Here is a 12,972-nt window from a genome sequence, read left to right as displayed (position 1 = left end):
CGAGTGATCCTTCCTTAGAACAAGGAAAGACAATTAAGTAAACAACCCGTGCGGTAACTTTCTGACAGCATATGGAACATCTTGCACCCATAGGCCTATACCTCTCTATTAAAAGGAGAGAATGACATTTCATTATTTATTTCCCAGGACCAAGACTGATCCTTATAATTGTTGCAGCATATAGTAAGCACTTAATGTTTTCTGACTTAACTTCTTTTCATTTACATTATTGTAGACATTGTAGATTCCATTCTCTCTGTTCTATATCATTTCATTCCAGTCTTCCCACAGTTCTCTGAATTCCTCATATTTGTTGTTTCTATTTATATCTACTTATCACAGCTTTTGGTCAATCCCAACCAATGGACATTTTCTTTGTTTCCTGGTTTTTGCTGCCAGAAACAGCGATGCTATGAAGATTTTGATAAAAGTGGGGGCTTCTCTATCTATCTTTAATCTCTTTGGATGTAGACATGTTGTGATGAACTTTAGCTCAGTAGGAGGTTTTTTTTTAAACTGAGCTTCTAAATAAGGCATTTAAATGGAGGTGAAGCCCCCACCTGAGACTGGTGCACGTTCTATTATGCAAGGAAGCTACAGCAGATTTTCTTATCATTCTGTCCCTTCCCCTACCCCCAGTCTGCATCCAACCATCCATCCACATATCCACTTACTTATTCAAACTTTGTCACAGTTTGTTGGCTTCTAAAATGATCAACTCAAATATTTAACGAGTCTCTGAGGAAAAACACGCTATTTATTTCTTTTTGTTTTTTTACCATTTCAATATTCTGGAGCTCCAAATAGCAAATCTTGTCACAATGGATGAGCTCTGTGGAGGACTAAGGACTATTGGGAGGGTTTAGAGAGGGGAGGGGGAGACAGTTTTTTCCTGGAGAGAGCTACTCTGATTGATTTTCCTCCCTTCCCATCCTCTGAGAGGGCTGTCAAAAGTGACAGTTGTGTAACTGAAGGTCATAAATCATCCCCCAGCTGCTAAGACGAGGAGAGCCAAATTCTCTCAAGCTAGGGACAGGTGATGGCCCATGTGATCCTCAGTAATGAGAGAATTAATGTGCCACTCTTTTTTCTCCCTAATTGTCTGTTTAATGTTACTAACAGCAGCTGGGGGACAATTGGGAGGAAATCCAGGAGGCATTACTTTCTCTTCCTGGGGAATTCAGGGAATCTAACATAAAGAGGGTGATCCTGTGATGGGTGACGCTACAGAAGGCCTTTCAGAGAGTTGGGTGGGATGGGGGCTAGGATAGCTCAGCTGGTTAGAATATGAGCCTCATAAATGAGAGGTTTCCAATGTAATCCCTATCCATGCTGGTCAGTGTTACACTCAGAAGAATGCCTGTTCTGTAAGCATGGCCTATCTATCCCTCACCCTCAAGAAACTGTTTTGCAAACCTTCACAAAGTAAACCTAATTCAAATCAGTCCTATGCCAGGAAGAGGGTCTTAAGAAAGAAAGTACAAACTGGCTCTCCCTGGGGGGAAATCTGCTCAACTCCTGTGCTCTGCTGATGGGCAGCAAAGATAATAGCAATGAAGATGTTGTCTTGCATCTATGAGGATGAATCATTCCGTTCATCATCCAAAGAGCTAGATTTGTGCTGAGCTCACTACACCCACTATTCCTGGTTAGTGTGGCCATCATGAGATAGTCAACAAATACTTATTAAGTGTTTACTCTGTGCCAGGTACTGTGCTAAGTGCTGGGGATACAAAAAAGGGCAAAAACATGACCCCTGCCCTCAGGGAGCTTGCATTCTAATTGGGGAGATTGCATGCAGAAAATTTTACATTCAAGATAATTTCAAAGTACATGAAAAATTGCTTACTTGTTATTTGTCCTACATTTTCAAAGAGGACCATGACATCAGGAAGTTGATGCCATGACTTGCAAGTGAATTGGATTTAAGTGAGGGAGGGCTGTGCAAAGTAGCCTCACTATCTCCTCCAGAGCCATCTGGGTTCAGTGACAAGATATAGATCAGTACAACTGAAGATGGCCCCCAGATGAAAGATAATCTCAGAGAGAAGGCTCTCAGAATGGATTAGAAGTGAGACCAAAAAGACTTGCAGAAGGTCAGATTTGATCATTGATTTTCAGCTAGAAGGAACCTTTAGAGATTATCTGGTCCAACCCCTTTCATTTGACAAAAAAAGAAAATGGTTCCCCAGAAAATAAAAATGACTTGCATATCACACAACTAACAAGCAACAGGTCCCAGTGCTTTTTTAATCTACAGATCCTACCTGCTTCTGCCTTCTTGGTCCAGTCAGAGTAAGTCTAATCCCTGGTCTATATGACAGTCCTACAACTTTCTGAAGAAAGCGACAGTATTTTTCGGAAGTATTCTCTTCCTCAGTCTACACTTCCCTAGCTCCTGACTCCAATAGCCCTCAGGCATCCACAGGCACAAAACTTGGGCTACTAGTGAGTGCATTTAAAAACTGCTTCTCTGATATAAATAATAGGAGACAGAGCATTCAGAAGTGGCAGAAAGTTACAGCAGAAGTGTCTGGACCATTTGGCCAGTGAATAAGGTAACATATGATACACCTTTGATAATGGGTGAGGATGTCACCTATGTGGAATATATAGCTTCTGGGACATGGTAGCATGCAGCATGCCGGGGAGGATCACCAAGTGATGGAGGGTATGTGAATTTATTGCATGTGAATTTACTTTGCATAAATGTTGTATATGTAACATTACATACCAGGTATGAATGCATTTGTAAAAGCATATGTGGCATGTGTGATTTGCAAGGGTTGTGAACTCTTTCATCTAAACGAGAAATGTTGCAAGTATTGAGCTGTTTTCCCCTTTCCCCATCTTTCCTTTTATTCTTTGAGTTTTAAAAATTCCTTTTGTCTTTATATCTTTTTTTTTTTTTAGTTTTTCTTAAAGCAATTGGGGTTAAGTAACTTGCTCAAGGTTACACGGCCAGGTGTTTCTGGGTGGGTGCTAAGTGTCTGAGCCCAAATTCGATCCCCAGGTCATCCCGACACTGGAGCCGGTGCTCTTACTCGCTGAGCCACCTGGCCACCCCTTGTCTTTATATTGTAATTATTTCTTGCTCAATGACCTTCCTACTCTCTCCACTATCTCCTCTCACTATTTCTCATTTGAATAATTTAGAGAAATAAAGTATGTTCACAGACTCCAAGGTATGTTTGGTGATGGTTAGTGTTGGTAATTGGGGGGGCATTGTAGAGCAGATCAGAAGCCAACAACATACTCTTCTAAGATGGCAGGCCAGGTTTAGGGCTAAGTGTTGGATGCAAAGTGCTTTGTAGACCTTGAGGTGCTATCGAAATGGGAGCTATGATTAGCAACATGGAGAAGTGTAAGTGTGGTACGATGGATCCTGAGCTGGCCTCAAAGTCAGGGAGACCAGGGTTCAAATCCTGCCTCTGAGACATCTTGGCCTTGTGACCCCAGATAGGTCACTTCTCAGAGCCTTAGGCAACTCTTGAAGCATCTGAGTCCTAGAGAAGTATCAACTGACCTTGATAGAGGGAGCTTCCTCATCCCAGAATTCCCTGAACCATGGAAATCATAGATTGTGTTCCTCTGCCTATTATCACTATCCCCCCATGTTGCAGCAAGCACCCCAAGCGTCCTCAGGGTTTGCTGCCCATACAGGTTCTTGGCTCTGCTTTGTTAAAGGAAAGCAACTCAAAATGGGTTAACAAGCTTACTTTAATCAGTCAGACATATATCGTTTACCTTGTTCAGGAGAAAAGGTCAGCACCCTGAACCTCAAAGTATACAGGCATAATTATTAAGACAGAAACATCAAGTAGACAGATTTCCAAACTGTCCAACCATTACATCCATACCCAGTCAACATCTGGGTTTCCACATTCTGGGTTTTTCAAAGCCGGGGGACTCTCAACAAAGGCTTCCCAGAATTCAGATCAAATCACAGAACACTTCTCAAAGTGAGTCCCAAAACAAAGCTACACATTAGGGCTTATATAGCCTTCTCCTGGCTCAGAGAATGTAACAACCTTTTGGACCCACTGGCCAATCAAAAAGTATCAACTGAAAAACAAGCCTCCCACCCCAGTCTCCAGGTGCACTTTAGCCTAGGGGCAGGGAAGATCTTTAAATTTGCATTGCCATTACACCCCATAATCCCTGGCCGAGAACTTTGGACATAGAAGCTACAATAAAAAAATACAAAAAAATGGATGGATGGATGGATGGATGAATGAATGAACAAATGCTTAGTTTGGCAAGAAAATCATAGGAATTTCTGCACTCTGACCCCCATTGACTAAACTAACCTTGCCCAGACTCATTTAGTTTCTTTGGCTGCTGTGCAGGTCCTTTAATTTTCCAGAGTTTAATTTCCATATAACTTAGAATGTTTGCAAATCTAAACCTGATCATTTTCCACAAATAATGAAAATGAAGGAGGGAATAGAACTCCAGCAGTGAATGGATTTGGAAGGGGTCATTCTTAATTCCCACTGAAAAGAAAAAAAATGGAGTTAGTTCTGGTGTGTGAACCACAGTGCTGCCTCGAATAACTCCCCAGAAGGAGGAAGTTGATTACACATGGCAACCAAGCTTACTGTGTTGCCAGGAGCCAGACAGGGCATGTCTGTCTTATGCATTTTTATTAATGGACAGTCCCTTGGAGTTCTCTCATCCCTAGGCAGGCTGCACTGACCACATCCTAGCTCAGATCGACAGGAGGCTACATTTCCTCTGATTCATAGTCTGTCCTGATCTGTGAGTTTGAATTTCTGCCTAGAGCCTGAGGTATAGCTTGGAAAAATCAGTGTAGCTGAGTTGAGGGCCTTGGGGTCGTCTTCATTAAGAGGAGAGGAATAAAGCAGTTCGACCACCCAGAAATTGACTCAGAATTGAACATTAAAAAACAAACAACTGAAGTTGGCTCCTTCCCCACTCTAGAACTGACAAACATGGAGAAGACCCAGACTTGGAAGCCCTGCCATCCTGTTTAATTTTAACCAGTCCTACTTCCTACCCCCAAGCAGAACCACAGAGGTGACCCCTGCTATTCCATGGCTTTCAAAAAGACTTACAAAAATGTCCTGGGAGGCCCCAAATTTTGGGATAACCCAACCCCTGTGGGAGCTACTCCCAAACAATGGCCATAAGACAAAAAAGAGGAGCTCAGTGAGTTGTGGCAGTGGGGAGAAATAGATAGAAATAATTTCAAGATCCTTCTTAGCTGGCAAACAAACCATTAACCCCACTTTGTATGACATATAACCCCCCCCCCCACCTGTAGACTTCATGCTTTCAGAATTTCTTTTTAAGAGGAAGTGAAGTAAGTATACAGTAAATGACATGGTCTTTTCTACTTTGGTCCAGCTCTGTGCTGTTTAAAAAGTTATTGGTGCAGTTATTCACTCAGTTATTTTGTTTCAGATTCCAGTCATTTCCCTGGGATTCCCCTACCTCCATCCCCCCCCCCACACACACACCCCTCTCTTGTCACCACTGAACCTTCCCTGACAGCAAAGAAAAATAATTAAACTAAGCTAACCCACAAAACAATTTCCTGACATCATATACAACATTCCACCCTTGCAATCCCAAATCTTTCTAGAAAGAGCAGAGAAAAACTCATTTTATCATCTGTTCTTCCAGACCGAGAAAGGTCATTCCATCTAATTCTGAATTGACTACACTTTAGTGCTGTTTCCGTTTACATTATTATTGTTAATGGGTATGTAGTTCTGGTTATTTTGTTCTGCATATAAGTCTTCATCTGTTTCTCTGAGTCCCTCCTATTCATCTTTTCTTCCAGAGCAACAATATTCTGTTGCATTGACGTGTCACAATTTGTTCAGCCAGGCTACTTTGATGGGTACCCAGAATCACAGAATTTCAGAATCAGAAGAGACTTTGGTGATCTTCTGGTCCAATTCATGCTATAAAAGAATCTGTTCTGCATCATAGATCACAAGTTCACCCATTGCTTAAAGATACCCAGTAATGGATAGTACACCACCTCCCAAAACAGTCCATCCGCTATAGGATAAATAAACTCCCAGAAAAAAAAAAAAGTTACATTTGCCTCTTTGCATCTTCCATCTATGGCTTTTAGTTCTGTTTTCTGGTGCCAAATGGAATGTCTGTCATGTGACATGCCTTCAAATACTTGCACCATAGCTTTGATACCCTACCTACATCTTCTCTTCTCTAGTCTAGACGAACCCACTTCCTTCAACTGATTCTCCTGTGGTATCAGCCCAAGGTCTTTCACTGTGCTGGTTTCTCATTCCGGATGCTTCCAGTTTCTCGATGCCCTTTGGAACATATGACAAGTTGGCCCTGAACACAATACTTCAGATGTGGTCTGACTAGGGCAGAATACAGTAGGACAATCACCTCTAGCTTTTGATAAATCCCAAGATTAAATTGGTTTTTCCCACTGCTATGTCACACTATTCATTTATTGAGCTTGCGATCCAATGAAACCTCCAAATTTTTTTTCAGATCAACTGCTATCTAGCTATTCCTCTCTCTTCTTTCATTTATGAAATTGATTTCTATATTTATCACCATTACATTTTATATTTGAAGCAACTAGAGGGCTCAGTGAATAGAGCACTGGGGCTGGAATCAGGAAGACCTGAGTTCAAATCCATCTTCAAACACTTAGCCATGTGACCTTGGGCATGTCACTTAACCCTATCTATCTTAAACTGCTGGAGAAGGCAAAGTCAAACCACTCTAGTATCTTTGCCAAGAAAACCCCATAATCCATGCAGTCACAAGGAGTTGGACACAATAGAACAACAACACTTCATATTATTTAATTTAGCCCTGTTTTCTAGTCTGTCAGGATCTTTTTTGTGTTTGTTATACCTCTTCTAGCATTTTTTCAAACATTTTTGCTACTATGTGTCACTTTCTCTCTGCCTATTTCCTTAAAGACCAAAGCCATGTTAAGATTTCTACTTTATGCTAACATATGTGTCCTGCTTATTTGCATGTATTTTTTGGAGTTTCCCTAACTTTCCAGCCAATTCTCATCTTATTCTTTTCCTTGTATTCTGTGATTCTGACACACTGGACCTTGTCCCTGGGAAACATGCTTTGTTCATAGAGGTCAAGGAATAGAATCTGCATCTTCCTCCTTTAGGAAATTGGAAATTTACTATCTTCCTCTTTTAGCTTTTCTTCTTGGGGCAGAAATAAAGGTTAGTCTTTTGCAAGGAAAGGGGAAACTTTCTGGGTATGCTTTGATATAATTCACAAGTATGCATAGACCTCTAGAGGGAGTGAGTTCCCCATCACTTAAAGGTTATAGAGCGAAGACTGAATAGCCACTTTTTGAGGAGATCGTGGAATATTGTGAATTGTTTCAGAACCAAGGTGGATTTGATAATCTATAACATCCTTTTCAATGCTGAATTTCTATTATTCTTTAAGGTCTGTGAAATTTCCTCGTGTCACAAAGGCTTCTTGTCATGAAAGGCTTGGGAAGGATCAGAGTCCTAAGACAGTCAAAATTGTACTGGGAGCAAATTCATTTGGGGGAAGAAAATAGAGAGAAAGGGGACAGACAATGGGGCTGGTATTTTGGAAGCATCAGCACTGGGCAGGAGCAGCCCACCCTCTAGATGTCCCAATCCCTCAAGTTGGTGGGGAAAAAGGGCTTGTGGTTTTGGGGATATGTTCCATGCCTTTGACAGAAACGGAAGGATAGTTGCCAGATAGGAAACATGGAAACATATTATCTAAGGAAGAAGTATACCCTCATTGGATATCAGAGTTCTGGGATAAAATATTTCATCTAAGTTTATTGTAGCTCTGGGAAGTACTTCAACTTTTACCATCTGGAGTCCAAAGTGAACCCGAGAAGTGTCCTTTATTTCCTTTTCCTTTATATTTTCTTTCTTTTAAAAATTCTGAATTTAATAATTCAGTTAGGTGGAGCTGTGCATAGAGTATCCAGACCCTGGATAACAATAGACTCCATCTACCAATATATGGATGGGCATTGTAGATAGACAATGAATTGATCTGAAGTTGAAGGGGAGTGGAAAAGTAGGCTACATTTCCTTTGTGAAATTGCAAAATTCTTTTAAATTTTCTTCCCCAAACTACAAAAATAGTGGTTTCCTTTTTTGACTATTAACTATCTTCAAAAGTCCTTAAAAATTTATTTTAGGTGAGTTTTCTCATCTATCTAATTTAATGATGAGCAATCAATATGCTTAATACAGGTCTTTTTGTCATTCTGTTATACGGGAATTTATGCAATAACTTAAGATAACTTCCAATAATAGAGACTAATAATTTTTCAAAAGATACTTGTATTAAATTTCCTCTGAGCTGCAACATATTCCCATAATTTCGTTGTTGTTCAGTTATATCCAACACTTCATGACCCCGTTTGAGATTTTCTTGGCAGAGATACTGGAGTAGATTGCCATTTCCCTCTCCAGCTTACTTTAGAAATGAGAAAACCAAGGCAAACAGGTTGAAGTGACTTGCCCAGGGTTGCACAGATAATAAGTGACTGAGGCCAGATTTGAACTCAGGCTTTCTTGACTACAGACCTGGCATTCTATCCACTATGCCAGCAAGCTACCCATTCCCATAATGGAATACCTTAAAGATGCCTTTAATGACACTTAGTTCCAAATACTTTTGCTTGGGGGACTGGAAACCCTGCTCTCTAACCTTTTTGGATAATAAATAATTAATAAGGATCAATAAACATTTATTAAGAACCTACTATGTGTCGGGTACTGTGGTAAGTACTGGAATCATAAAAGTTGTATTCAAAAATATTGGAATATGATGTTTAAAAAGAAGAAAATATGAATGATTCTTGGACTCTAGGAACCAAAAGTATTTATTTCCATTGCAATCACCTTTTCTCTTCTTTAGAAAGAGCCAGGGATTATTTGCACAAGACTGGAAGGTTTATCGTGATCGGTGGAATCGTTTCTCCTGTCCACGACTCCTATGGAAAACAGGTGGGTTCTATCTCCTTTGGCCTGTTTTTCTTGCTCTGCTTCTGACAGAAAGAGCTGGCACAATAATTAAGGTTTTGTGAAGAGTAAAAACATGGGAACTCCCATCACAGTCCTCATCTCTGAACTGCAGTAGAACTTGATTGAAAAGGTAATGGGGCCAGCTGGGAGAAAGCAGATGCCAACCCCTCTTGGAGATGAGGCGTCAGCTTCATGGTGCCAAGCTGAGTCAGTTTTAATTAGACAAGGGCCCGGTGCACCTGGTGAGCAGAAGTTGGGGTGGCTTCCAAACCTGAGGCAAATGTAACAGTTTTGGGGGAGAGCCAGCAGTATAGGGGTTAGCTTCCTCTCTGCAGACATGAAAGCTCTGGGGGTTGGGCCCTGGCTTTCCTGAAATCCAGCTTAGGAGGCATATCTTTGTTCCTCCCTGCTGTGTCCCAGAAAGATCCCAGGGTTTGGGTTTTTTTGGTTTGTTTTTTTTTAAGGAGTAAAACTGAGATTCCTTTGAGCTCTCATGATGCTCCTCCTCCCTGGTTCCCTTCTCCCTTCCAATCCCATTGTCACCATCTGATCTGTCTGATGCAGAGCCAGACAATGGCCAAGATTGAACTGGGGAACAAAGAGGTGTTTGTTAGTTATCTTCTTTGTGTTGGGTACAGAGTATACTTGCTGAATAAATATTAACTAAAGGGTGGGATTCTGGGATTTTTATCCAGGGGATAGGTATTCTACTGGACTTCCTCTGCTTCTTCCTTATTTCACTCCTATCCTAGGCCCAATGAAGTATACAAATAAATGGATATTGGTGATGGAGGAAGTTCAACAAGATCCTTAGTTCTGGAAGAGCATCCTCTTGGTTGATATGATTTGGGACCAAATGTAATAATGCATGAGGGAGGTCTTATATTTTGGGAAAGAAAAGTAGGTGAGCTCTGGAGGAAATAGCATGAGGGTAGGACATGTCCCCCATGCCCAAAATGCTCTCTGTTCTTACCTCGAATACCTTCCTTCAAGATTCAGCTCAGACGCCCCTCTCTGAAGGCTGCCTTTTCCAAATCTGTCCTAGATGCAAATGCCTTCCCCTCTCAGGTTAACCTCCTACTCTGTATGTGTCTTGTAGGTACCAATCTAAGTACATTTCTGCTCCCCCCCCCCCCAAGAAGATAAGCTCCTTGAGAGCAGGGACTTTTTTTTTTTCACCTTTCCTTTGTATCCCTGGCACTTAGCCCTGTGGCCTGATGCATATGAAGCATTTGATTGATTGATTAATAGGGCAGTTTTCTAATAATTGCTCTGTTCCTTTCCCAGGGCCTGGTGTCTAGCCGACATCGACTGATCATGTGCCAACTGGCTGTTCAGTCTTCTGACTGGATCAGGTAAGGTAGACCTGATTGATGTCCTTCAGCAGGGATGAAATATGGCGGGTAGCAAAGGGTGTCAGAGAGAGAGAAAGAGAGAGAAGACAAGACAGACAGATAGACACTGAATTCTTCTATTTAGGCTGTTCAGGGACCTTAAACGAGAAGAGTAATCAAATCCATTCATTCCAACCATTGGCTGTGTCCTCAATACCCATAGAACTTGCCATTTTCCCATGGTCTGGATCCCTGAAAATTATATAAGGTTGTTGGGTATTGCCTGTATATTGTGACCCCAAGATCCTAGGCTGACTTCTGTATAGAACTGTCAAGGTCACCCAAGGGCTCTGGATCAGGGATACCAGGCAATCTTCAGGTAGGCTTCTCTGGGCCAGAATTGGCTGCCATTCAGGGTTGGGGGTCGTGGCTATGGTATTTTTCTAAAGGAGAATTGGTTATGGATCCTCAGGGGCTCAGAACTGGCCTTTCTGGACTGGAGGTACAAGGTTTGGGGAGAATAGCCATTGGCCTCACCCCTTTCTCCTTTAACAGACAATCACAATGCATAGATCTCTGGCTAAGAGGAGAGACACTATTATCTGTTAAGCTCACAGTATATAATTACAGAAAGCTTCCACCAATTATGCTAATTGTGCACCAAAAAAAGTTTCCATAGTTATAATTTGCATGAGAAGATGGGCCTTCTCATAATGGTAGGCTATTTATTTCGCAGTTCCTCTCCCAGTGAAAGTAAAAATAAATTGTACCTATAAGTTTCTGGAAAAGGAAAGGAGAGTGATGGGAAACTAAACTCAATGGGAAGAAAGTAAGAAGAGGGAGTTTGTTGGGAATGAGATTGGTGAAGAGAAAAGACATAAAATGATCACATAAGTGTGTATATGTATATGTATATTTATGTATATATACGCATGCATATACATACATGCTTAAGCACATACATATATGTATGTATTGGTATGTATGTATGTATCTGTCTGTCTGTCTTTCCTATCTCTGGAGCTGACCTGTTATTTTGTCAGTGCTATGGGGGAAGAGCTTCCTTCACCAATATAGATCAGTACCTTGTCTTTTTATTTTACTTCTTGGAGTTTAGACCTGTGATTTATCAGTATAGAGAACTGGGTTCCAGAATGGAAACCCCTTCTACTGACATGGACTGGCAACTCCTGTAATTTAGTCTTAAAGGCTTGCCTGGGACCACAGAGAGGTTAAGTGACTGGCCCAGAGTCCCAGAGCTATTCTTTTTCTAGAGTAGAATTTGAATGTAAGCCTTACTCCCTAACTTCTCTCCCCATAAGAATCCTTTAACTCCATGTCAGGCCTTTACATCTGAAAAGTTCAAGAGCTTTCAGAGTTTCTTATTTAAGCTCTGAAGAACCAGGGAAGACAGATAGGATGCAAATGAGGATGTAGTCTCAGAGAAGCCTTGACTCAGTGTCTGTCATGGAGAATGCCCATGAGTGAGCCACACAGGGAGAAATCAGCCACACCAACTTCTAGCACTCTGCCTAGGAGCCCCAGTCAATGGAGGAAAAGGCACATTAATGGTTTGTAGTTTAGCAGGGGGAAAAAATCTAGACTCAGGCTTGTGAAATAGTTGTCTGATGCTGACAGATTTAGATGCACTGAGATCAATAGGGCGGGGCAGAGCCATAGAGACAGATGTCCAGCCCCAAAGTGCCAAGGAAATGAAATCCAGTCTCTGGCTCCAGCAGGGAGGCTGCCTGGAGGTGGCTCAGTGGGGGAGTCGGCTTTCCTGTGGTTTTGGTGTCTGCACATGTCCACATCTCTATGCATATGCCTAGAAGAGCTAGCAGGGATGTGTGTGTGTGTGTGTGTGTGTTTATGTGTGTGCCCCCTTGGGTGTGTGTGAAGGGGGGCCTTTGGTGTGTGCATCCTCTCTAAGCGTTTTTAATTAGCGAGATCACATCTCTGGAAACCTCAGGTGGGGAGGGGTAAAATCCTCAGCCACTAAGAAAACGTTTGAGAAACATCCCAATTTAGCAGCTCATTAGGTTTGCAATTAAGTCAGTGCTGTGTCAGGCCATCGCACCCAGATGATCCCTGCTCACTTCACAACCTGGCAAGCAGGGGAAGGGGAAATGCTTGGGAGTTCTGCCGTCCTTGGGAAGTCCTCAGCTCCCTCTGGGCCCCAGACTCCTCAGTGTCTGTGGGGAGAGGACCAAGGAGCTCAATCCTAAAGGCTCATGCCTAGAGCAAGAAGCCAGGGTCCTTAGAAAGGTACAGAAAGACAAATGTCAGGTGCTCTCCTCTGGGAACAACTTCCTTTGGTGAGAATTGCAATGAGTTAGCCCACCAAAAACAAACAAACAAACAAAAAGCAAAAAAACCACCAACAAGAAAAAAAACAACCCCAAACCAAAGCAGAAAAAAACAAAACAAACCCCATCTTGACTGATCTCTTGGTTTTATATGAGTGATGAAACTCCTAGGAATTTCATCCTAGCATATTTTCCCTTTTTATAAACCCTCTTGTTAAGTTTACTACTCCCTCTCTCTCTCTCTCCTTTCTGTGCCCCTCTCTCCCCACCCCTCTTTCCTCTACGATCTCTATCTCTCCCTCTTCCTTTTTTATCTCC

At 41.8% G+C, this 12,972-nt stretch overlaps 1 protein-coding gene across 1 annotated transcript in view; it reads left to right on the top strand.

Annotated features, from left to right (window-relative positions):
* The window catches only part of NMNAT2 (nicotinamide nucleotide adenylyltransferase 2), a 194,657-nt gene that overhangs the window by 135,325 nt on the left and 46,360 nt on the right, over positions 1-12,972 (top strand). Inside the window, exons 2-3 of the mRNA XM_069074397.1 lie at positions 8,908-8,996; positions 10,302-10,369. Of these exons, the coding sequence (XP_068930498.1) occupies positions 8,908-8,996; positions 10,302-10,369 (157 nt within the window). The remainder of the gene's footprint in view (positions 1-8,907; positions 8,997-10,301; positions 10,370-12,972) is intronic.

Source organism: Petaurus breviceps, unplaced genomic scaffold, assembly GCF_028583685.1.
Source record: "Petaurus breviceps papuanus isolate PSGF00001 unplaced genomic scaffold, PetGlider_PUasm1.0 90895, whole genome shotgun sequence".
In the NCBI taxonomy this organism is placed as follows: Eukaryota; Metazoa; Chordata; class Mammalia; order Diprotodontia; family Petauridae; genus Petaurus; species Petaurus breviceps.
The sequence above is the reverse complement of the archived record's forward strand: the minus strand, read 5'-3'. Positions and strand labels throughout refer to the sequence as shown.